Below are 27,301 nucleotides of genomic sequence, written 5' to 3'. Positions count from 1 at the left end.
CTTACGGGCCTTCAACATAGTTTGAACGACCGCCTCAGAAAAACCCTTGGCCCTCAGGATGGAAGCATCAAGAGCCATGCCGTCAAAGCCAGACGGGCCAAACCCTGGTAAAAACACGGGCCCTGAACGAGGAGGTCTGGTCATTGTGGAAGTAGAAGGGAACGATCCAACGAGAGGCCCTGTAGATCGGAGAACCAGTGCCGCCTGGGTCACGCTGGAGCAACTAGAAGTAGATTTCCTCCTTCTTCCTTGAACTGCCGTATTACTCTGGGCAGGAGTGATACCGGAGGGAACACATACGGCAGCCGAAAGTTCCACGGGATTGACAGAGCATCCACGAATGCTGCTTGAGGATCCCTTGTCCTTGCTCCGAAGACCGAAACCTTGTGATTGTGTCGAGACGCCATCAGGTCCACATCTGGGAGGCCCCACTTGTCCACAAGAAGTTGAAACACCTCCGGATGTAGGCTCCATTCTCCGGCGTGCCCGTCCTGACGACTGAGATAGTCCGCCTCCCAGTTCAGAACGCCCGGAATGAACACTGCTGATATGGCCGGCAGATGGCGTTCTGCCCACTGAAGAATCCGTGATACTTCCCTCATTGCCATGCGGCTTCGAGTGCCGCCTTGATGACTGATGTACGCCACCGTGGTGGCGTTGTCCGATTGTACTTGAACAGGTCTGTTCTGTATTAGATGCTGGGCCATTGTCAATGCATTGAACACTGCCCGCAGTTCCAGAATGTTTATCGGGAGTAGAGACTCCTCCTCGGTCCACCGACCCTGAAGAGAGTGTTGTTCCAACACCGCGCCCCAACCTCTCAGACTGGCATCCGTCGTCAGTAGGACCCAGTTGTATATCCGGAAGGGACGGCCCCTGCTCAATCGTTGGTCCTGAAGCCACCAGCTCAGTGACAGGCAGACCTCTGGAGATAGGGAGATCATGTGAGATCTGATCCGGTGAGGCAGGCTGTCCCACTTGGACAAAATCAACTTCTGCAGAGGGCGAGAATGGAATTGAGCATACTCCACCATGTCATGAGACCTAGCACTTGCATCGCCGAATGAATTGACACTTGCGGACTGGATAGGAAGCATCGGCTCTTGTCCTGAAGCTTCAGGACTTTCTCCCGAGACAGGAACAACCGCTGGTTGTGGGTGTCCAATAACGCTCCCAGGTGTACCATGCTCAGAGCCGGAACCAGGGAGGATTTCTTCCAGTTGATCAGCCATCCGTGGGCTTTCATGCACTGGATTGTCAAATCGAGATGACACAGAAGAAATAGTCTAGGTATGGTAGTATCCTGACCCCTTGACGGCATAGCGTAGCCATCATGACCGCCATAACTTTGGTGAAAACTCGCGGAGCCTTTGTCAAACCAAAGGGTAACGCCCGAAATTGGTAATGAAGGTTGCCCACGGCAAACCACATGTACTGCTGATGAGATACCGCAATAGGAATATGTAGGTAGGCATCCTGTATGTCCAGGGAGACCATATAGTCCCCTGGCTCCATGGCCAGAACAATAGAGCGCAGCATTTCCATACGGAACTTGGAAATCCGCACATGCTTGTTCAAGGACTTCAGATTGAGAATGGACCGAAACCTTGTAATTGTGTCGAGGCGCCATCAGGTCCACATCTGGGAGGCCCCACTTGTCCACAAGAAGTTGAAACACCTCCGGATGTAGGCTCCATTCTCCGGCGTGCCCGTCCTGACGACTGAGATAGTCCGCCTCCCAGTTCAGAACGCCCGGAATGAACACTGTTGATATGGCCGGCAGATGGCGTTCTGCCCACTTAAGAATCCGTGATACTTCCCTCATTGCCATGCGGCTTCGAGTGCCGCCTTGATGACTGATGTACGCCGCCGTAGTGGCGTTGTCCGATTGTACTTGAACAGGTCTGTTCTGTATTAGATGCTCGGTTTCGGGACTAGAAACAGCGGTGAATAGAACCCCTTGACCCTCTGAGTCAGAGACACCTGTATCACCACTCCTGTGGACAGGAGGGAATGTACCACCGAGTGCAACGTCTTTGCTTTTGCTGGATCCAGAGGCACATCTGTTAGGCAAAAATCGATGAGGGGGACGATTCTTGAAGGGTATAGCGTAACCTCGAGCAACGACTTCCCTCACCCAGGTATCCGAAGTGGTTTTCAACCATTCCTGGGTAAAACCTAGAAGTCAGCCCCCCACCCTGGGATCCCCAAGAGGGAGGCCCGCCCCGTCATGAGACCGGCTTATCAGTTTTTGAAGCTGGCTGACAGGGGGCCCAAGCACGCTTCGGTCTGGGCTTGGCAGGCCTGGAAGCACGGGATTGCTTTGGGTACGCCTGACCTTTTGCTTTACCTGGAGTACAAAAGGGCCGAGGGAAAGTACTTTTAGCCTTCTATGCGGAAGGAGCCGTACCAGGTAGGCAGGCTGTTTTAGCAGTAGCCAGGTCAGCCACAATCTTATTGAGGTCTTCTCCCTTGAAAGGAAGCACCTCCAGGGTTTTTCTGGAATCCAAATCCACAGACCAGGATCTCAACCAAAGGATACGTCTGGCCAAAACGGACGCAGTAGCAGCCTTGGCCAAGAGAACCCCGGCATCGGAGGCCGCCTCCTTAAGATACAGAGAAGCCGTGGCAATATATAAGAGACATTGTCGAGCATGCTCAGATGCATCAGAAGGCAGTACCGCCTTGAGTTCCTGAGCCCACGCCTCAACAGCTTCAGCAGCCCAAGTCGCTGCGATAGTTGGCCTTTGACAGCCCCAGAAAGGGTATAAATCGCTTTTAAACAGCCCTCCACAAGACGATCCGTCGGTTCCTTCAGACAGCTGACAGTAGTCACTGGCAGAGCAGAGGAAACAACCATGCGCGCCACATGAGAATCTACAGGCGGAGGAGTTTCCCAATTTTAACACACCTCCGTCGAGAGAGGATAGCGAGCCAACAGTCTCTTATTCGGTGTAAACTTTGTCCCCGGATTTTCCCAGGATTCCGGACGTATGTCAACCAGGTGTTTAGAGTAGGGTAAAACCTGCTTAACCATCTTCTTACGCTTAAACCTATCAGGTTTCTTGGAGACAGTCTCATGCTCAGAATCATCAGCCACTTGAAGAATGAGCCGTATCGTCTCAATCAAATCCTCCCCATCTGAAACATCAGCGTCAGTGTCTGAGGGGGGGAGGGGGGTCAGTATATGCACTGTCCTCCTCGGAAGACGTGTCCGTTAAAGCCGCGGATCAGGAGGAGGTAACATAGTAACATAGTATCTGAGGTTGAAAAAAGACAATTGTCCATCGAGTTCAACCTATTTGTGGTCTCCTATGCATGATGATTTGACTAAAATTTCTGACTGATGCTGCTGTCAGCCGTTACATTTTATCCCTATTTATAGTAACTATAATGCATGACTATGCACCACACCCCTGGATATCCTTATCCATTAGGAATTTATCTAACCCATTCTTAAAGGTGTTGACAGATTCCGCCATTACAACTCCCTCGGGCAGGGAATTCCAGACATGTATTGTCCTTACCGTGAAAAAGCCTTTACGACGTATTGTGCGGAATCTCCTCTCCTCTAACCTGAGCGAGTGTCCACGAGTCCTCTGTGTTGATCTAACCAAAAACAGGTCCCGCACAAGCTCTGTGTATTGTCCCCTTATATATTTGTAGATGTTGATCATATCCCCTCTTAGTCTCCGCTTTTCCAATGTAAACATGCCTAGTCTTTCAAGCCTTTCCTTGTATTCCATCGTCTCCATGCCCTTAATTAGTTTGGTCGCCCTCCTCTGTACCTTGTCAAGCTCCAGGATATCCTTTTTGTAGTATGGTGCCCAGAATTGTACACAGTATTCAAGGTGTGGCCTCACTAGTGATTTATATAACGGGAGTATAATACTCTCGTCCCTAGCATCAATTCCCCGTTTTATGCATGCTAATATCTTATTAGCCTTCTTTGCTGCAGTCCTACTTTGGGTACTTCTGCTTAGCTTGCTATCTATGAGGACACCTAAGTCCTTTTCCAGTACAGAATCCCCTAATTTTACCCCATTTAGTAGGTAGGTGTAATTTATGTTCTTGTTACCACAGTGCATTACCTTACACTTGTCTGTGTTGAAGCGCATTCTCCATTTGGCTGCCTATGCTTCTAATTTAACTAAGTCGTTCTGAAGAGACTCGGTATCCTCCTCTGTATTTATAGCCTTACACAATTTGGTATCATCTGCAAAAATTGACACCATGCTCTCTAGACCTTCTGTTAGGTCGTTAATGAAAATATTGAACAATAGCGGTCCTAATACTGAGCCTTGCGGCACACCACTTAGCACTTCAGTCCAAGTTGAAAAAGATCCATTAACCACAACGCGCTGCTTCCTATTATCTAACCAGTTTTTGACCCAAGTGCATATTGTGCTTCCTAGCCCTGATTCTTGTAGCTTGTAGATAAGTCTCATGTGTGGTACAGTATCTAACGCTTTGGCAAAGTCTAAAAAGATTACATCCACGTCTTAACCCTGATCTAGGTTTGCGCTTACTGTTTCATAAAAGCCAAGTAAGTTGGTTTGACAGGATCTGTCCTTCATAAACCCATGTTGATTCCTTTTAATGACCTTATTGGTTTCAAGGAACTTCTTAATACTATCTCTTAGAATACCTTCCAATACTTTCCCCACTATAGATGTAAGACTAACTTGTCTATAATTACCTGGTTCAGCTTTACTTCCCTTTTTGAATATAGGCACTACTTCCGCTATACGCCAGTCTTTGGGAACCATACCTGATATAACTGAATCCTTAAAGATCAAAGATAGCGGTTTTGCCAGTTCAGAGTGAAGCTCCATTAGAACCCTTGGATGAATACCATCGGGCCCTGGTGATTTATTAATCTTTAAATGTTTTAATCGGTCACAGACTACTTCCTCGCTTAAATAAGTACCTATCAGTGTGATATTCTCATTATTGAGATTGTGCGTTAGTCCCTGAATTGGGTCCTCACGAGTGAATACTGTTGAAAAAAACTCATTTAGTGTGTCCGCTATGTCATTATCATTTTTGCTTAAGACTCCCAACTTGTCTTTTAAAGGGCCTATACTCTCCTTCTTTAATCTCTTGCTATTAATGTATTTAAATAATTTTTTGGGATTCGCTTTGCTTTCCTTTGCTACTAGTTTTTCAGTTTCTACTTTAGCCGCTCTTATTTCCTTTTTGCAAATTTTGTTACATTCCTTATAGTGCTGAAATGACTCTGCTTCCCCGTCAGATTTGTATTTTTTAAATGCTCGCCTTTTCTTGCCCATAAGTTCCTTAATCTTTTTGTTAAGCCACATCGGTTTATGATTTTTATTCCTTTTTTTGCTACTCATAGGAATACATTTGAGTGTATTTTTAGCTAGCAGGAATTTTAGTACCTCCCTTTTCTCCGTAGTATTTTTCCCTAAAAACAAACCTTCCCATTCAATATCCCTGAAAAATACCCTCATCTTTTCAAAATTTGCTTTGCTAAAGTTTAAAGTCCTAGTTGAGCCAGTATAGGGCTGTTTATAGAAACTGATATTGAATGTGACCATATTGTGGTCGCTGTTTCCTATGGGTTCCCCTACTATAATACCTGATACCAAATCCCCATTGTTTGTTAATACCAGGTCTAAGATTGCATTGTACCTAGTTGGTTCCTCAATTAGTTGGACTAAGTAGTTATCATTAAGTGTGTTTAAAAACATACTGCCCCTAGCAGTATCACATGAATCGTTTTTCCAGTTTCTCTCTGGATAGTTAAAATCTCCCATCACTACTATGTCTCCTACTCCTGCTGCTCTTTCAATTTGCTTTAGTAACAATTCATCATCAGATGCGTTGATACCAGGCGGCCTATAGCATACACCCAATACTAACTTTTTTATTCCTTTTTCCCCGCATGCAATTTCTACCCATAATGTCTCGACAGTGTCTACAGTCCCCTCCTGAATATCTTCCCATATATTAGGTTTTAAAAACGGCTTTACGTAAAGACACACCCCTCCACCCTGTTTATTTAGTCTGTCTCTCCTAAACAGTGTATAGCCCTCTAGATTGACTGTCCAATCATGAGATTCATCCCACCAAGTTTCAGTAATGCCTATAATATCATACTGTTTGCTTGCTGCAAGTATTTCTAGTTCACCCTTTTTACCAGTAATGCTTCTGGCGTTTACATACATACAACTAAGATAAGTATTTTCCCTTGCGTTAGGGACATCTTTCACCTTATGTAGCAATGATGACCTGTAATCGTCATTGGTTAGTGCTTTGGTAAAATCCCTTTTAGTACCCATGTTAGTAACCTTAACGCCTGCTCTTACCCTCCCCCCAACTTCTCCCCCATTTCATTTACTACCGCCATCCCCACTATTCTCACTGCATGACCCGTAGTTTCTAGCTAAACCCTCCCCCCAGGCTCCTAGTTTAAAATCTCCTCCAACCTTCTAACCATCCTTCCCCCCAGCACCGCTGCCCCCTCCTCAGTCAGGTGCAATCCGTCACGACAAAAGAGATGGCGACTGACTGAGAAGTCCGCCCAGTGTTCCAGGAACACAAACCCCTCTTTCCTGCACCAATCCCTAAGCCACACATTTACCTCCCTAATCTCTCTCTGCCTCCCTGGACTAGCGCGTGGCACGGGTAATAATTCCGAGAATATTACCTTAGATGTCCTTGCCTTCAGGTAATGGCCCTTTTAGAAGACGACTTAGTCTTATGCGGGCGAGAGTGACCCTTAGATTTAGACATGGATCGGTTCAAATGCTGTAACTGAGTGGAAAGCTGATTCGCCCATGGCGGGTTCACAGCGGGGACCATAAACTGTGGTAGTGGCACAGGTGGTCCCACGAGGGGTGTCAATTTAGTTACAAGCGTGTTTAAACAGTGTGGAAAATGTAGCCCAAGGTGGTTCTTGTGAAGCCCCAAGTGCTACCGACCCACTGGGGGGTAAGGAAGCCCCTGAACCTGATCTCTCAGCTGCTAAATTATCCTCCCTTCCGTCAGTGGCCTCACTACCACGCAGTGTGGGAGAGGCCCCAACGTCGTTGCCACGTGTAGCAGACATAACTATGCGCACAGTAATACACAAGGATCTGGGTGTATGTCCTGTGTTCTTTTTCATGTATATGAAAACATCTTGAAAATTGAAAGGAAGAAACCCCCAGATCTACTGCATCAAAAACCGGAGGGAAGTGCATGTGTGTTTTATGAGCGCCTGGGCGCAATATTTGGTTTTTGTCTTTTGGTATATGTGTGTGTGTGTGTGTGGAACTGCTGTGATTCCATATCCAATTATTGTTCAGGCTGCAACACACTAGCGCACAGAGGTACCTCAAACTCTCCTACATTGGTATACATTTCACATCTAGGGGTATCCTTAGTGCTGCATAGAAATATGTTCTCATTTAGAGATAATAGAAGGAAGAGGTTAGAATCCTTGTTTGATAATCCTGTTAGCAATGAAGATTTCCGAGATGAAAATCTGGATAATATTATGAATAATCTTGAAAAAGATATGATAAAAGAAAGCAATGTATGGTGGGAGATAGCGATGTTGGAAAAATACATCTCGCTCCAAATGATACCACAGGGCCTAGTCATTGATAAGAAATCTTCATTTACCAATGCAGAGGAGTCTTTTATACAGGAATGGGAACATATTACCAAAAAATGCTCCTTTGCATGGACCTCATTGTTAGAAAAAGGATGATTTAAAAAAATTGAAAGAAAATATCAATAACAATAAGGCATTAGTTACCCCGTTTGTCTTATAGGCCCTACACATTGGCCGATCCGCCGCCGTGCTGCCAGACGGCGGATACGGCCGACGGGCAACCCGGCGGCGGGGGGCAGTGACGGGGGAGTGAAGTTTCTTCACTCCCCCCGTCACGCGGCTACATTGAAGTGCAGGCAAATATGGACGAGATCGTCCATATTGGCCTGCATGCACAGCCGACGGGGGACCAGCGATGAACGAGCGCGGGGCCGCGCATCGTTCATCGCTGGAGCCTCCACACTGAAAGATATGAACGAGTACTCGTTCATTTATGAACGAGATCGTTCATATCTTTAACACAAATCGGCATGTGTGTAGGGCCCTTTACTGCCAGAATATAAAGAACTAGAACAAAAGATAGAACAGAAACTCATCAAAATTGAGAAGACATTAAAAGAGAGAAAACGCAAAAAGTTGAAAAGAGATAGTAAGGATCACAATACAATCGAAAAAATAGAGAAAACAAGGAAAGAAGTAAGGGGAAATGAAATACAGGATGATTATAGACCTGCACAAATACCATATAGAAGAAAAGGATACTATAGACAGTACGAACACACTCAAAATTACAATAGGGAAGAGAGATGGAAACCCAGAGATAATATGTATCATAGAAAGGAATGTGAAAATAGGAGAGCTCCAGAATGGAGAGGAAATAATATTGACCACAGAGACCCACAAAGGAATGACCCTAGGAAGGAATGGTGGGTAACACCTACCTCCAATCGATTTGGTCCTCTGGATGACATAAAAAGCCCCCGGTCACCACGCCCTTTTTTAGGAAATGGCCGGAGGAGACCAATTCCGAGATAAACCATACTCAGAAACAAAAAACTAGAAGAGGGAAAAGAGGAGGAAAAAAGAAATATAGATCTAAACCAAGAAAGGAAGTTGGGCCCAAACAGAAAGAAAGAGAAGATAGTACGGAATTAGAAAGAGGGAGGGTCAAAATCTTCAATTTAAGTTCCCATATCTTGGAACATAATGAACAGTCGGTATTGGAAAAAGGGCTGAAATATGCTCCTGCTAGTAAGGTCAATGAATTTAACCTGTTTGTAGATATTCAAAAGTATATAAGAAAACTTACTGTCAAAAAGTTTTTTCTATCTAAAGGGGAAGAAATGGTACAGTGATCAATGGAAGAGAGTTCCTCCTCCACATTCAAACCCAAATCCACTTTCTACCCCACATACCTTAAAGGGGGTTTCATAGAAACCTTCACAGCACAAGTTTTGAATGATGTGGAGAATATCAGAAAGAAGAAAATCAACTTCAATCTGACAAATAAGGAAAGGCTGGCATTGAAAGAATTAAAACAAAATAAAGATCTTATCATTAAACCCGCTGACAGGGGGGGGGGGGGGGGGGGAGAATAGTACTCCTGGATGTAGCAACATATGAGTCGGAGGTATGTAGGCAGTTAGGAGATAGTAATACGTACAAAAAGATCACGTAAGATCCTACTGAACTTTTCTGTAAAGAACTTATAAATATTATAGAAGTGTATAGGAATAATGGAACCATCAGTGAGACTATATGTAAATTTCTTATAAATGACAATCCTAAAGTACCTGTTATCTATGTATTGCCTAAAATACATAAAGATCCCCGTAATCCCCCTGGTAGACCAATTGTGTCGGGGATTGAATATGTCACTGCCAACCTTTCCGCTTTTATAGACTCTTTTCTTCAACCATTAGTGCATTTAAATAAATCCCATCTTAAGGATACTAGGGATATCCTGAATAAACTACAGAATACTAAATGGGAAGAAGGGTACTATATGATCAGTGCGGATATAAGTTCTTTATATACTATTATCGAGCACAGTAAAGGCATTAGAGCAGTCAAAAAAGCCCTAATAACATCAGACATAGATTCTACATTACAAGAATTTATATTAAAGGGAATTCAGTTCATATTAGAACATAATTACTTTCTGTTTAAAGGAGAATTTTTCATCCAATTGCCAGGTACAGCCATGGGTACCAGGTTCGCCCCAACCTATGCTAATTTATTTTTGGGACTCTGGGAGTAGGAGTCTGTATGGCATAGCGATTCTGGGGCGGACCTGGTACTGTGGGCACGTTACATAGAGGACATTTTTCATATGGAAGGGGAGTAGGAATAGGCTGGATGAATTCTGTACATATCTGAACACGAATGATCTCAATATTAAATTAACATTTGAAATTGAAATAGAGAAACTTAATTTCTTAGATATTACGATTTATATTAAGGATAATAACATATGTACACAAACTTAGCAGAAACCTACCGATTGTTCCTCATATTTATGCTGACAGTTGCCACCATAAAAACTGGTTAGACTCTATTCCAGGAGGCCAGTTTAAGAGGTTGCGGCACAATTGCACTGAGGACTCAGTTTTTGAATTTCAGGCAGAAAATATGAGAAAGTCTTTCCTGTCGTGTGGTTATGATAAAAACCAAGTAGAGAAAAGTTTAGAAATAGCAGTAAATACAAATAGAACAGACTTATTATGTACAGATAAGAAGATCAGAGAGAAAAATAGTGAGTTCCAATGCCCAACACAGAGAAATCGAAAAAGTTTTCAGAAAACATTGGACCACATTAAAATTAGATCCGGTCATAGGACCTCATTTGCCCAAAAAAACAGTACACATCTATAGGAAGGCAGCCAATATTAAGAAACAATTGGTAAAAAGTATACATTCGGAAGCCAAAAGACCGGGCTACAATAGATCAAAGGGTTTTTATAGGTGTAGCAACTGCATTGGGTGTCGTAACATCAGTGGAGAAACAACATCAAAATATGAAACCATTTTGATTAATGCACGTGAATTCAAAATAACAGAATTCATCACATGCAATACTGCCAATGTGATTTACGTTACAGTCTGCGTCTGTGACAAATTTTACATTGGCCGGACTACCAGACCTCTTAAGGTCAGACTCGGAGAACATTTGAGAAACATTAAAAATGGTCTCGAGACACATTCTCTATCTGCACATTTTAAAAGAATACACAACTGTTCTGCAAGTCATATAAAAGTTTTTTTCGGGATTAAGCATATTAAACCTACAGAAAGAGATAAAAATACTACTATCCGTTTAGCGAAGTCAGAAATGAAACTTATACATACGTTTAAAACTTTGGCACCAGTAGGGTTAAATCAGGATTTTGAGATCAAGTGGTTTTTATGATTTTATTTTAAAACCTCATTTTAAACTTTTTTTAGTTTCAGTTTATGTGTAATTTTTAATACCATTGGAATTTTTAGGGATATATTTATCGATATATGTATGGATAGTCTGGATATATATTTTATACAACATCTCTGTTATAGATGTAATGAGGAAAATAACTTAAGATTATGGAACCAAAAATCCGGGCTGAGAAATCCATATGAATACGCAGAAGAGACGGACAGGAAGTGGGGCATTGAACGAACGGAAGTCCCAGGACGGCCATCTTGGCAGAGGCAAAGACAGCCGAGAGGACTTGTGGACGGACTCTGGCCCTCATTCCGAGTTGTTCGCTCGCAAGCTGCTTTTAGCAGCATTGCACACGCTAAGCCGCCGCCTACTGGGAGTGAATCTTAACTTAGCAGAATTGCGAACTAAAGATTCTCAAAATTGCAAATAGAAATTTCTAAGCAGTTTCTGAGTAGCTCGACACTTACTCTGCCACTGCAATCAGTTCAGTCAGTTTCGTTCCTGGTTTGACGTCACAAACACACCCAGCGTTCGCCCAGACACTCCCCCGTTTCTCCAGCCACTCCCGCGTTTTTCCCAGAAACGGCAGCGTTTTTTCACACACTCCCAGAAAACGGCCAGTTTCCGCCCAGAAACACCCACTTCCTGTCAATCACACTTCGATCACCAGAACGAAGAAAAAACCTCGTAATGCCGTGAGTAAAATACCAAACTTCTTAGCAAATTTACTTGGCGCAGCCGCAGTGCGAGCATTGCGCATGCGCAGTTTGCGGAAAATCGCTGCGATGCGATGAAAAATAACGAGCGAACAACTCGGAATGAGGGCCTCTATGCGACGCAATGACATCACTTCAGCGGCGGGGGAAGAAGATAACATTATGGACATTAGAAGGTGATTTGGAGCGAGTTGATGACATCACTTCCGTATCGGAGGAACGGAAGTCACTCGCTGCCCGGAACAATGTATAGGGAATAGAAAGATCCATTACTGTATAGATAAGGTTATCACTTATACAGATCCCTGGTGAATTTTCTCTAGGGGAAAACACCTGTAACGAATGTGTTATTAGGGGGGTATATAAGGATTACAATGCAGGCATCTCTCACACCTTGACAAAGACCCTGGCACGGGTCGAAACGCGTTGGTGGGGAGGCCTGCACTGGACGGACATACGCACCCTTGTGGAAGTTGTAGGAGATCAGACTAACGGGGCCCCGTTTTTTCTGTATAACATCTCATCACCTCTATACACTCGGGTATGATCCCCATTGCTTTTACTTGATGTTTGTTTGTTAAAATAAAGAAAGAACTTTTTTTTACTTCAACATCTTCTCCGATATATTTCTTTTGGAGAAAATGTGCGTGGCCTTTTAAATAAGGAGTGGAAAAGAAAGACCCACCTTACATGCATATTGTGCATCAGCGAAATTGTGAGTGCCATATATAGGGGGCAACCCCGATATTTTTTATTCACATGGTGATGGAGGATTAACCACAAAGATCTTGTTTACATGCACGTTCCCTCTGCACTATTGTAAGTGTTTTGGAAGGGGGGATTCCCCGCTATTGTTCTATTTGTTCCATGGGAAATTGTATAGAGTGAATACCAATATTACCTCAGAGTAATACACGAGGATCTGGGTGTATGTCCTGTGTTCTTTTTCATGTATATGAAAACATCTTGAAAATTGAAAGGAAGAAACCCCCAGATCTACTGCATTAAAAACCTGAGGGAAGGGAAGTGCATATGTGTTTTGTGAGCGCCTGGGCGCAATATTTGTTTTTTGTCTTTTGGTATATTTGTGTGTGTGGAACTGCTGTGATTCCATATCCAATTATTGTTCAGGCTGCAACACACCAGCGCACAGAGGTACCTCAAACTCTCCTACATAACTATGCGCACAGTAATGGGCAACCCGGTACATATCGTAGCAGCACCATACCTAGTAAGAACTCTCAGAGAACAGCCTAAGCTGGCACAGACCACGAGTTCAATAGGAATAGAACATATGGTGACTATAATTCACAAGAAAAAAATACTCCAGTAGCATATCTTGTGAAACAATCCTATATTATCATCAGAGAAAACCTGAAACACTTGGCCCCCTCAGGTATAGTAATATAGGAATAGCACGCTGAGTGAAATACCCTGCAATAAGGCAACCACGCAGCAGCTACATGCACACACGTATATAGTCACAAACGTACCATGCAGAAATTATGTACCATAAATTGCAGTGGACTAGTAATACAAAGTAATACTCAGTATGGCTATATGTGATAACAATAGATATAACAAACGCAGTAAGCACTGGATGTATATCATAGGGTTTGTACCACACAACCCTGAAGATATGCACTCTTTCTTAACTAACACAGTCGCAGTGACAGGTAGAGCACTCAAGTGTCCTGTGGGAAGCACAGCACTGGCAGTCAGGAGGAGGATTTGCCCCAGCGATCCCAGGAACAGCAAGGCTCTATCTGTAATGGCTGCTGACCGGGAGTGAGGGAGAAGGAAGCAGCTCCAGGGCGGGAACATTGCATAAATAGCGCCCCAGGGCTGGGGGGAGGGGCCTCAGGTCCGGCCTGCTCCCCCTGCTGGCATCCCCACCGGGTGTGCGGGCAGTAAAGAAAACAGGGGGGGGGGGGGGGGGGGGGGGGGGGGAGAATGGTACAACGTCCCCCCTGACCTGTGCCCATAAAGTATCACCCTGGTGGCTAGTGGAACATTAGCCCAGTAATCCGTGTCCACAGCCGCGCTGGATCGCGGTGCAAAGTGCGGAACAGAAGCACTTACCTCCCCCTTGTCAGCGGCCCCGCGATCCGGGAGACGGCGGCGTGTGTGTGTCTCACGTGAAGAGAGAAGAAGCCGGCGCCCCCGCTGCAGTGACCCGGCAACCGCGGCGCGGGAGTATACAGCGCCGCTGGGGGTGATGGAGGTGCAGCAGAGACGTCCATCAGACATAGCCTGCTGCAGCCCTTGTAGATTCTTCTTCTTTTCTGTCAAATTTAAAGTTTAGAATAGGCTGCCTGAGGCAGCCCCCTGTTAAGTGACTTGCTACTGCAGACGCCAACTACAAACTGAGCTCACTGGCAGGGAGGCGGGGTTATAGAGGAGGCGGCACTGTGCATCTTGGGAACAGTCTAAAGCTTTGAGCCTGTTGGTGATCCGATGTTAATCCTTGTGGAGCCCAGTGTACCCTGCAGCAGAAATAACAAAGATTTAAAATAAACTGAAGATTACTCTCTGGAGCTCAGAGATGTGCATCCTCTCCTGAGGGCACTTCTTTCTAAACTGCCTGTGGGAGGGGGCATAGAGGGGAGGAGCCAGCACACTCAGTGAAGAAATTTAAAGTGCACTGGCTCCTTTGGACCCCATCTCCCCAATATCTCTTATGGATGCTAGAGAAATAATATAGAAAATAAGGACATGGATTGTCCTATTAGAATATATGGTAAAATATAGTTAAGGTACAAACATCAGGGAGCTTTCACATTATAAGGGTATCTGGCAACCACAATCAGACAAATTATCACAATTGCTACATGTAAGAATATAGTAGGAGGAGACAAGCACGTTCTAGGATGGGCGTCTCCAGCCATAACACCACCTTTCTCCCCTTATCACACAACCCAGGTTTTCGCGGGACGGCTATAGAAATCACGTTGGCTGCTCTGGCAAACCAAGACATCAGATTATTGTACCAGTTGATTGACCGAGACACCTACCAGATGTGCACATATACTACTCTTTGTGAGAGGCTTCCACAATTTACAATCCCACTATTTGCATACTTCCAGATTTGTAGCTATCTCCACAAATTACTAACCACAATGACAATGCAGGACAAAACTAACAACTTAGATGTCGCTTTACAAGTCACGCCTAAAGTTCATCATTCTACGGCCTTTCTTTATACATTTCTCAAAAAAAATATAGACTGGGACACTACTCAATCAGGAATGACCAAATGGGCGGTGGACTTCCCGACTACCACCACATCTGATATGCTTACAGCATTTAACAAAATTAACAAAACCCTCTCGTCAGCATCATATGCTGAGATGAACTATCAAATCCTGCATCGCTCCTATATTACACCGAAACTACGATTCCAAATGGGCACGGCTTCTGACTCCAAATGTTTTAAATGCGGAGAGTCTGAGGCAGACATATATCATTGTTTATGGAGCTGTCCTGAAATTCTCAAGTTCTGGGGTCTAGTACAAAAAACTATATAAAAACTGAGCTGCATATTGATGTGGTGGCCACCCCTGAATGGGCTATTTGGGACGTCCACTGTCAATCTTTAACACCTAGGCTGTCCCTTGGCCAGCGCCGGCTGCTGATTAAAATAGCGGCCGCAAGTAAAAAGACTATTCTATCACAATGGATAGCTACTGATTCATTGTCCCTGGCTTTGTTATTGCCACGGTTATCATACCTATTTCACATGGAGTGGCTTGAAATGTCTTTAGATAAAGAACGTAAAATTGAAAAATTCTTTGACATTTGGCTCCCTTATGTACAGATGCTCGATGAAACTATTAAAACTCCCCTTCGACAGGCTGTAAAATATACTACCTGGTACAATCTTGAAATGCTCACTTTAGGTCACCCACCTTTCTAGGAATTGTGAAACTGACATTGTTTGTAACTTGTTTCTTCCTTTGCCTGATTTATGATGTTACCTTCCTCTTATACCATACTGATCTGCTGCTACCTGCTATAAATTGTTGTATACTGAAATGTATGCTTATTTTTGTGAATGTCCAATAAAATATAAAAAATTAAAAAAAAAGAATATAGTAGGAGCTCGGCAATTCAAGAATACCAATGTAATAACAGAAGCTAAAATGTCAACAAATATTAACAAATGTTACACTGATACAATATCAATTATGAAAATATAGTGTATGGGGTATAAAGTAAACAGCTGTACTATAAGAAAAAACCCAAACAGAATAAAGAGTAATGAGACCAGACCCTCTAATAGTGTCCTGGGATAATAGCTGCTGTGTACAGTGTGATATTGGGCAGTGAACAGTACTGGGGCAGATGTATTAACCTGGAGAAGGCATAAGGAAGTGATAAACCAGTGATATGTGCAAGGTGATAAAGGCACCAGCCAATCAGCTCCAATATGTAAATTAACAGTTAGGATCTGAGTGGCTGGTGCCTTTATCACCTTGCACATATCACTGGTTTATCACTTCTCCAGGATAATACATCTGCCCCAGTGTGTGAACGGACTCTCCCATGCACCAAGAGTTACAGTAGGATTCAGTCAAGTAGGTATCTGCTTTTGGTTCTAGTGTAGCTTGATAGTACAAATATAAAAGGAAGGAATTAAATATTGTTCCGCCCTTCAATCACACTGTTCTGGGTCACAAGCTTTATCTTCTATCGGCCGACCGGAAGATATCGCTTACGACCTGCAGGAGCGCGCAATGCTTACACACAACACGATGTAGACCATTTGTCATTGTGAAACGGCAAATCGTCCTGACGTCGTGCAGGTGTGTACCCTGCTTTAGAATCCACAATCAGCAAAGCCAGATAGGATGAGGTCATTTGGCGACATGTAACAGTAACAGATTTCCAGCTACAAGCATAGTGTTGATAGGAACATAACTGCTCCATAAGCATAAATGGGAAAATATTCCTCTAAATTACACTAAATCACTTCAGGTCGCAAGAAGAGGATTCTGATGTGGTACTATCTAGAAACAACAGCAATCAAATAAGTTTGTTCATTTGACCTTTTTTGGAACTATAAAAATGAATCAAAATCACTGAGGTGCCCCAATGAAAGCGCACTATAAAGCTTTTCAGAATTTACAAATTAACTACTCACCCTGATTGGCCAATTGCTCTCAAGGTAGGTGCTGTGTACCTAGAAGTAAAACAGAAGAGGTTATATATGGTTACATTGAAGTGAAGGATAAAGCATACTGTTATCACAACTAAAGAGAACATGTGTTTGTCTGTGTTCTGTTAAATAACCCATGGGATTCAGTATGATTAACCGGCGGCCGGGACGCCGGCTGACATTATACCGCCAGCAGCATCCTGGCCGCCAGCGGGGAAAGCATAAAGAGTCTCCTGGGGGGGCTTGGACACCCATGAGTGGGAATAGTCATTTATTGACAGTGTTCCGGCTTGCAGTACTGCTGGCTGTCGGGATTCCGGCGTCTGTATCCTGAATGCCGGGATCCCAACAGCTGGCAAATTAAACTAATCCCATGTAAAAGACTTACTATAGCTATAACAGCTTTAGCAAGCTGGTTTATTTAGAGACTTCCATAATACTGAGTAGTATACTGATATCTACATATATTTATCTTATGTTACAGTATTGTTTGGACAAATTGTATAGTTTCATATGCATTGCAAAGAAATAGTTAATCGGTGTATAAAATTAAAGCCCCAAGAGGCTTAGAGAGTCAGCCCTGTTTACTTATTCATAGTGGGATTATTTCCCTCCAGACTGATGACAGAGTGAAGACATGTGACATTTATAATTTATACCATACTGCAGTCACTTGAGAGCTGTTAAGATGGCATATGCAACCTGTCAGACATGTTCTCATTACCACTGTCCAGGAACTGTATTTATCATTTGTGACTCAAAAGCAATCAAACAGATTGCTTCAGAGTGGATCTCCACGTCACAAGTATTAACACGGTGCCTGTAAATGCATTAGACTGGATGCAAAATGGAAAGGTACCTTGTAACCTACACACAGAGTGTGACCTATGTCACATGCACTATAATGTTCAGTAGTATAACATTTAACTTTAGGGCCATTGATTTATTAAAAATGAAGTACTTTCTTCACATGAATCAGTTCATCATGTATAAGATTGCAATCAACGCTCTCCTAATGAAAACTAGGGTTTGCAAGGTCTTGGCCAGATGTTGAGATGGCATGTACCAGATGTAATTTATACTGAAAAATACAGCATAGAAAAATAGCGTACAGTCTATATGCTGAGAAATCTATATTGCAAGATACGTGTAGGCCGTGCATAGGTAGCATGTGAACTGGGTTTACATTAGGAATAGGTCACAAATGCTTGCACATGTTTTTAATAATTTGCTCGGCTTGTGAAATAAACATTCACTATAAGTGTTAATAAAACGGAAAACTTCTGTAATGCAGACGGACACAAACAAAAATAAGAATTTACTCACCGGTAATTCTATTTCTCGTAGTCCGTAGTGGATGCTGGGTACTCCGTAAGGACCATGGGGAATATACGGGCTCCGCAGGAGACTGGGCACTCTAAGAAAGAATTAGGACTACTGGTGTGCACTGGCTCCTCCCTCTATGCCCCTCCTCCAGACCTCAGTTAGGGAAACTGTGCCCGGAAGAGCTGACACAACAAGGAAAGGATTTGGAATCCCGGGTAAGACTCATACCAGCCACACCAATCACACCGTACAACTTGTGATAACTATACCCAGTTAACAGTATGAATAACAACTGAGCCTCACTGAACAGATGGCTCAGAACAATAACCCTTTAGTTAGGCAATAACTATATACAAGTATTGCAGACAATCCGCACTTGGGATGGGCGCCCAGCATCCACTACGGACTACGAGAAATAGAATTACCGGTGAGTAAATTCTTATTTTCTCTGACGTCCTAGTGGATGCTGGGAACTCCGTAAGGACCATGGGGATTATACCAAAGCTCCCAAACGGGCGGGAGAGTGCGGATGACTCTGCAGCACCGAATGAGCAAACTCAAGGTCCTCCTCAGCCAGGGTATCAAACTTATAGAATTTTGCAAACGTGTTTGATCCCGACCAGGTAGCAGCTCGGCAAAGTTGTAAAGCCGAGACCCCTCGGGCAGCCGCCCAAGAAGAGCCCACCTTCCTCGTGGAATGGGCTTCACAGATTTATGATGCGGCAGTCCAGCCGCAGAATGTGCAAGTTGAATCGTGGAGCAGATCCAGCGAGCAATAGTCTGCTTAGAAGCAGGAGCACCCAGCTTGTTGGATGCATGCAGGATAAACAGCGAGTCAGTCTTTCTGACTCTAGCCGTCCTGGAAACATAGATTTTCAAGGCCCGGACTACATCCAGCAACTTGGAGGCCTCCAAGTCCCCAGTAGCCGCAGGCACCACAATAGGTTGGTTCAAATGAAACGCTGATACCACCTTAGGGAGGAATTGGGGACGCGTCCTCAATTCTGCTCTGTCCATATGGAAGATCAGATAGGGGCTTTTACAGGACAAAGCCGCCAATTCTGACACCCGCCTAGCCGAAGCCAAGGCCAAAAGCATGACCACTTTCCACGTGAGATATTTTAATTCCACGGTCTGAAGTGGCTCAAACCAATGTGATTTTAGGAAATCCAACACAACGTTGAGATCCCAAGGTGCCACCGGGGGCACAAAAGGAGGCTGAATGTGCAGCACTCCCTTAACAAACGTCTGAACTTCAGGCAGTGAAGCCAGTTCTTTTTGAAAGAAAATAGACAGGGCCGAAATCTGGACTTTAATGGAACCCAATTTTAGGCCCATAGTCACTGACTGTAGGAAGTGCAGAAAACGACCCAGCTGAAATTCTTCTGTGGGGGCCTTCATAGCCTCACACCAAGCAACATATTTTCGCCATATGCAGTGATAATGCTTTGCTGTCACATCTTTCCTAGCTTTTATCAGCGTAGGAATGACTTCAACCGGAATGCCCTTTTCCATCAGGATCCGGCGTTCAACCGCCATGCCGTCAAACGCAGCCGCGGTAAGTCTTGGAACAGACAGGGCCCCTGCTGTAGCAGGTCCTGTCTGAGAGGCAGAGGCCAAGGGTCCTCTCAGATCATTTCTTGCAGTTCCGGGTACCAAGTCCGTCTTGGCCAATCCAGAACGATGAGTATAGTTCTTACTCCTCTCTTTCTTATTATCCTCAGCACCTTTGGTATGAGAGGAAGAGGAGGGAACACATAAACCGACTGCTACACCCACGGTGTCACTAGAGCGTCCACAGCTTTTGCCTGAGGGTCCCTTGACCTGGCGCAATATCTTTTTAGCTTTTTGTTTAGGCGGGACGCCATCATGTCCACCTGTGGCCTTTCCCAACGGTTTACAATCAGTTGGAAGACTTCTGGATGAAGTCCCCACTCTCCCGGGTGGAGGTCGTGCCTGCTGAGGAAGTCTGCTTCCCAGTTGTCGACTCCCGGAATAAACACTGCTGACAGTGCTATCACGTGATTTTCCGCCCATCGGAGAATCCTTGTGGCTTCTGCCATCGCCATCCTGCTTCTTGTGCCGCCCTGTCGGTTTACATGGGCGACCGCCGTGATGTTGTCTGACTGAATCAGCACCGGCTGGTTTTGAAGCAGGGGTCTTGCCTGACTTAGGGCATTGTAAATGGCCCTTAGTTCCAGAATATTTATATGTAAGGAAGCCTCCTGACTCGACCATTGTCCTTGGAAGTTTCTTCCCTGAGCGACTGCCCCCCAACCTCGGCGGCTTGCATCCGTGGTCACCAATCTGCAGCCCTCTAGAAGATGAGCACTCTGCAGCCACCACAGCTGAGACACCCTGGCCCTCGGGGACAGGGTGATCAGCCGATGCATCTGAAGATGCGATCCGGACCACTTGTCTAACAGATCCCACTGAAAGATCCTTGCATGGAATCTGCCGAATGGAATTGCTTCGTAAGAAGCTACCATCTTTCCCAGGACTCGCGTGCAGTGATGCACAGACACCTGTTTTGGTTTTAGGAGGTCTCTGACCAGAGATGACAACTCCTTGGCCTTCTCCTCCGGGAGAAACACCTTCTTCTGTTCTGTGTCCAGAACCATACCCAGGAACAGCAGACGCGTCGTAGGAACCAGCTGCGACTTTGGAATATTCAGAATCCAGCCGTGCTGTTGTAGCACTTCCTGAGATAGTGCTACTCCAACCAACAACTGCTCCCTGGACCTCGCCTTTATAAGGAGATCGTCCAAGTATGGGATAATTATAACTCCCTTCTATCGAAGGAGTATCATCATTTCGGCCATTACTTTGGTAAATACCCTCGGTGCCGTGGACAGACCAAACGGCAACGTCTGGAATTGGTAATGGCAGTCTTGTACCACAAAACGGAGGTACACCTGGTGAGGTGGGTAAATGGGGTCATGCAGGTAAGCATCCTTGATGTCCAGTGATACCATGTAATCCCCTTCTTCCAGGCTTGCAATAACCGCTCTGAGCGATTCCATTTTGAACTTGAACCTCCTTATATAAGTGTTCAAGGATTTCAAATTTAGAATGGGACTCACCGAACCGTCTGGTTTCGGTACCACAAACATTGTGGAATAGTAACCCCGTCCCTGTTGAAGGAGGGGAACTTTTATTATCACCTGCTGGAGGTACAGCTTGTGAATTGCCGCCAGCACTACCTCCCTGTCCGGGGGAGTGGCTGGCAAGGCTGATTTGAGGTAACGGCGAGGGGGAGACGTCTCGAATTCCAGCTTGTATCCCTGAGATACCACTTGTAGAATCCAGGGATCCACCTGTGAGCGAACCCACCGGTCGCTGAAGTTCCGGAGACGGGCCCCCACCGCACCTGGCTCCACCAGTGGAGCCCCAGCGTCATGCGGTGGATTTAGTGGAAGCAGGGGAGGATTTTTGTTCTTGGGAACTGGCTGTATGGTGCAGCTTTTTCCCTCTACCCCTGCCTCTGGGCAGAAAGGACGCGCCTTTAACCCGCTTGCCTTTCTGGGGCAGAAAGGTCTGTACCTGATAATACGGTGCTTTCTTAGGCTGTGAGGGAACCTGAGGTAAAAATGTCGACTTCCCAGCTGTTGCTGTGGAAACGAGGTCCGAGAGACCATCCCCAAACAATTCCTCACCCTTGTAAGGCAAAACCTCCATGTGCCTTTTAGAATCCGCATCACCTGTCCACTGCCGAGTACATAATACTCTCCTGGCAGAGATGGACATTGCATTTATTCTAGATGCCAGCCGGCAAATATCCCTCTGTGCATCTCTCATAGATAAGACTACGTCTTTAATATGCTCTATGGTTAGCAATATAGTGTCCCTGTCAAGGGAATCAATGTTATCAGACAGGGAATCAGACCACGCTGCTGCAGCACTGCACATCCATGCTGAAGCAATAGCAGGTCTCAGTATAGTACCCGAGTGTGTATATACAGACTTCAGGATAGCCTCCTGCTTTCTATCCGCAGGCTCCTTTAAGGCGGCCGGATCCTGAGACGGCAGTGCCACCTTTTTTGACAAGCGTGTGAGCGCTTTATCCACCCTCGGGGATGTCTCCCAGCGTAACCTGTCCTCTGGCGGGAAAGGGTACGCCATCAGTAACTTTTTAGAAATCACTAGTTTCTTATCGGGGGAAGCCCACACTTCTTCACACACTTCAATCAACTCATCTGATGGGGGAAAAAATAAGAATTTACTTACCGATAATTCTATTTCTCGTAGTCCGTAGTGGATGCTGGGAACTCCGTAAGGACCATGGGGAATAGCGGCTCCGCAGGAGACTGGGCACAAAAAGAAAGCTTTAGGACTACCTGGTGTGCACTGGCTCCTCCCCCTATGACCCTCCTCCAAGCCTCAGTTAGGATACTGTGCCCGGACGAGCGTACACAATAAGGAAGGATTTTGAATCCCGGGTAAGACTCATACCAGCCACACCAATCACACCGTACAACTTGTGATATGAAACCCAGTTAACAGCATGATAACAGAGGAGCCTCTGAATAGATGGCTCACAACAAGAACCCGATTAGTTAACAATAACTATGTACAAGTATTGCAGACAATCCGCACTTGGGATGGGCGCCCAGCATCCACTACGGACTACGAGAAATAGAATTATCGGTAAGTAAATTCTTATTTTCTCTGACGTCCTAGTGGATGCTGGGAACTCCGTAAGGACCATGGGGATTATACCAAAGCTCCCAAACGGGCGGGAGAGTGCGGATGACTCTGCAGCACCGAATGAGAGAACTCCAGGTCCTCCTCAGCCAGGGTATCAAATTCATAGAATTTTGCAAACGTGTTTGTCCCTGACCAAGTAGCTGCTCGGCAAAGTTGTAAAGCCGAGACCCCTCGGGCAGCCGCCCAAGATGAGCCCACCTTCCTTGTGGAATGGGCTTTTATTGATTTAGGCTGCGGTCATCCTACCGCAGAATGCGCCAGCTGAATAGTGCTACAAATCCAGCGCAATAGACTGCTTAGAAGCAGGAGCACCCAGCTTGTTGGGTGCCATCAGGATAAACAGCGAGTCAGTTTTCCTGACTCCAGCCGTCCTGGAAAAATAACATTTTCAGGGCCCTGACTACGTCCAGCAACTTGGAATCCTCCAAGTCCCTAGTAGCCGCAGGCACCACAATAGGTTGGTTCAAGTGAAAACCTGAGACCACCTTTGGGAGAAACTGAGGACGAGTCCTCAACTCTGCCCTATCCATATAGAAAATCAGATAAGGCTTTTACATGACAAAGCCGCCAATTCTGACACACGCCTGGCCAAGGCCAACAGCATGACCACTTTCCACGCGAGAAACTTTAGCTCCATGGTTTTAAGTGGCTCAACCAATGCGACTTTAGGAAAACCAACACCACGTTGAGATCCAAAAAGTGCCACAGGAGGCACAAAAGGAGGCTGAATATGTAGTACTCCTTTAACCAAAGTCTGAACTTCAGGCAGTGAAGCCAGTTCTTTCTGGAAGAAAATCGACAGAGCCGAAATCTGGACCTTGATGGACCCCAATTTGAGGCCCAAACGTCACCCCTGCTTGCAGGAAGTGCAGGAATCGACATAGTTGAAATTCCTCCGTCGGGGCCTTCATGGCCTCCCACCAAGCAATACATTTTTCGCCAAACGCGGCGATAATCTCTTGCGGTGACATCCTTCCTGGCTATGATCAGGGTAGGGATGACTTCCTTCGGAATACCTTTTTCCTTTAGGATCCGGTGTTCTACCGCCATGCCGTCAAACGCAGCCGCGGTAAGTCTTGGAACAGACAGGGTCCCTGCTGCAGCAGGTCTTGTCTAAGCGGCAGAGGCCAAGGGTCCTCTGCCAGCATCTCTTGAAGTTCCGGGTACCAAGCTCTTCATGGCCAATCCGGAACCCCGAGTATGGTTTTCACTGCTCGCCTTCTTATTATTCTCAGTACCTTGGGTATGAGAGGTAGAGGAGGAGACACATAAACCGACTGGTACACCCACGGTGTCACTAGAGCGTCCCCAGCGATCGCCTGAGGGTCCCTCGACCTGGCGCAATATCTTTTCAACTTCTTGTTGAGGCGGGACGCCATCATGTCCACTCGTGGTCATTCCCAACAATTTACCCGCATTTGGAAAACTTCTGAATGAAGTCCCCATTCTCCTGGGTGTAGGTCGCCCATCGGAGAATCCTTGTGGCTTCTGCCATCGCCATCCTGCTTCTTGTGCCGCCCTGTCTGTTTACATGGACGACCGCCGTGATGTCGTCTGATTGGATCAGTACCGGCTGGTTCTGAAGCAGGGGCCTTGCTTGGCTTAGGGCATTGTAAATGGCCCTTCGCTGCAGAATATTTGTGTGAAGCGAAATCTCCTTGGAAATTTCTTCCCTGTGTGACTGCACCCCAGCCCCGAAGGCTGGCATCCGTGGTCACCAGGACCCAGTCCTGTATTCCGAATCTGCGGCCCTCTAGTAGATGAGCCCTCTGCAGCCACCACAGCAGCGACACCCTGTTTCTTGCTGACAGGGTTATCCGCTGTTGAATCTGTAGATGGGACCCGGACCATTAGTCCCACAGGTCCCACTGGAACGTCCTTGCGTGGAGTCTTCCGAATGGAATTATGCTTCGTACGAAGCTACCATTTTTCCCAGGACTCGTGTGCATTGATGTACCGACACCTGTCCTGGTTATAGGATGTCTCTGACTAGAGATGACAACTCCTCGGCTTTTTCCACTGGAAGAAACACTCTTTTCTGGTTTGCGTTCAGAAACATTTCCAGGAACAGAAGACGTGTCGTCGGGACCAGCTGTGACTTTGGAATATTGAGAATCCAGTCGTGCTGTTGTAGCACTTCCCGAGAGAGTGCTACCCCCACTACCAACTGTTCTTTGGACCTCGCCTTTATCAGGAGATCGTCCAAGTACGGGATAATAAAAACTTCCTTCTTGCGAAGGAGTATCATCACTTCTGCCATTACCTAGGTAAAGACCTTCGGTGCCGTGGACAACTCCACCGGCCGCGTCTGGAACTGATAGTGACAGTCCTGTACCACATATCTGAGGTACTCCTGGTGAGGAGGGTAAATGGGGACATGCAGGTACGCATCCTTGATGTCCAGGGAGACCCTGTAATTCCCCTCGTCCAGGCTCGTAATATCCGCCCTGAGCGATTCCATCTTGAACTTGAATCTTCTGATATAAAAGTTCAAGTATTTTAATTTCAAGATGGGTCTCACCGAAACGTTTCGGTACCACAACCACTGTGGAATAGTAACCCCTTCCTTGCTGAAGGAGGGGCACCTTGACAATCACTTGTTGTGATTATAGTGTTGAATATCCACCAACACCGTCTCCCTGACAGAGGGAGGTGCCGGTAAGGCAGATTTTAGGAAACGGCGGGGGGAAGAACGTCTCGAACTCCAGCCTGTACCCCTGAGATACTACTTGAAGGACCCAGGGATCCATGTGAGAGAGCCCACTGTCCGCTGAAATTTCTGAGACGGACCCCCACCGTACCCGGGTCCGCCTGAGCAGCCCCCGCACCATGCTGTGGACCTACCGGACGCAGGGAGGATTTCTGCTCTTGGGAACTAGCTGTGTGTTGCAGCTTTTTCCTCTACCTTTGCCTCTCGGCAGAAAGGATGAGCCTCTAGCCCTCTTGCTTTTCTGGGACCGAAAGGACTGTACTTGATGATACGGTGCTTTCTTTTGTTGTGGGGTAGCCTGTGGCAAAAAAATCGATTTCCCAACAGTAGCTGTGGAAACGAGGTCTGAAAAACCATCCCCAAACAGTTTTACCCCCTTATAGGGCAACTTCCATGTGCCGATTTGAGTCGGCATCGCCTGACCATTGCCAAGTCCATAACCCCCGTCTGGCGGCAATGGACCTAGCGCTTATTTTTGATGCCAGCCGGCAAATATCCCTCTGTGCATCACGTATGTATAAGACCACGTCTTTTATATGCTCTATTTTCAGCAAAATATTGTCCCTATCCATAGTTATTTTCCGACAGGGAATCTGACCACGCAGCGGGAGCACTGCACATCCATGCCGAAGCAACGGCTGGTCGCAATATAATGCCCTAGTGTGTGACTATATCTTATAGGGTAACCTCCTGCTTTCTATCAGCAGGTCCCTTCAGGGCGGCCGTATCCGGAGACGGTAGTGCCACCTTTTCTGATAAGCGTGTAAGCGCTGTATCTACCCTATGGGGTGTTTCCCCGCGTGACCTATCCTCTGGCGGGAAAGGGTACGCTGCCAATAACCGTTTTAGAAATTATCAATTTCTTACCGGGGGAAGACCACTCTTCCTCACACACCTCATTTAATTTCTCAGATGCAGGAAAAACTACTAATAGTTTTCTCTCACCAAACACAATACCCTTTTATGTGGTACCTGGGGTATAATCATAAATGTGTAATACATTTTTCATTGCCTCAATCCTGTAACGGGTGGACCTATTTGGAGGGTACACCAGTCTCATCGACGTCGACACTGGAGTCAGTATCCGTGTCGACATCTGTGTCTGTTATCTGAGGTAGCGGGCGATTTTAGAGCCCCCCATGACATTTGAGACGCTGGAACAGGCACAAGCTGAGTAGCCGGCTGTTCTGTGTCATCGACCTTTTATGTAAGGAGTTGACACTTTCACGTAATCTTTCCATAAGTTCAACCACACCGGTGTCGACCCCGCAGGGGGTGACAACATATTTACAGGCATTCGCTCCGCCTCCACCTCATTATCCTCCACATACCTGTCGACACAGCCGTATCGACACACAGCACACACACAGGGAATGCTCTGATAGAGGACAGGACCCCACAAAGCCCTTTGGGGAGACAGAGGGAGAGTATGCCAGCACACACCAGGGCGCTATATATCACAGGGACAGCACCTATAAAAAGTGTTTTCCCTTATAGCTGCATATATATATGTATACTGCGCCTAAATTGTGCCCCCTCTCTTTTTAACCCTTTCTGTAGTGTATTAACTGCAGGGGAGAGCCAGGGAGCTTCCCTCCAACGGAGCTGTGAGGGAAAAATGGCGCCAGTGTGCTGAGGAGATAGCACCGCCCCTTTTTCGCGGACTTTTCTCCCGCATTTTTATGGATTCTGGCAGGGG

At 45.8% G+C, this 27,301-nt stretch overlaps 1 protein-coding gene across 3 annotated transcripts in view; it reads right to left on the bottom strand.

The window, feature by feature from the left end:
* RIC1 (RIC1 homolog, RAB6A GEF complex partner 1) overlaps positions 1-27,301 on the bottom strand; it is a 268,206-nt gene that overhangs the window by 69,336 nt on the left and 171,569 nt on the right. For all 3 annotated transcript variants that reach the window (XM_063913985.1, XM_063913986.1, XM_063913984.1), the window contains exon 13: positions 16,845-16,883. In XM_063913985.1, coding sequence (XP_063770055.1) covers positions 16,845-16,883 — 39 coding nt within the window. The remainder of the gene's footprint in view (positions 1-16,844; positions 16,884-27,301) is intronic.

The sequence above is a fragment of the Pseudophryne corroboree genome, chromosome 1 (genome assembly GCF_028390025.1).
Source record: "Pseudophryne corroboree isolate aPseCor3 chromosome 1, aPseCor3.hap2, whole genome shotgun sequence".
In the NCBI taxonomy this organism is placed as follows: Eukaryota; Metazoa; Chordata; class Amphibia; order Anura; family Myobatrachidae; genus Pseudophryne; species Pseudophryne corroboree.
This window is presented reverse-complemented; position numbering and strand designations above follow the sequence as displayed.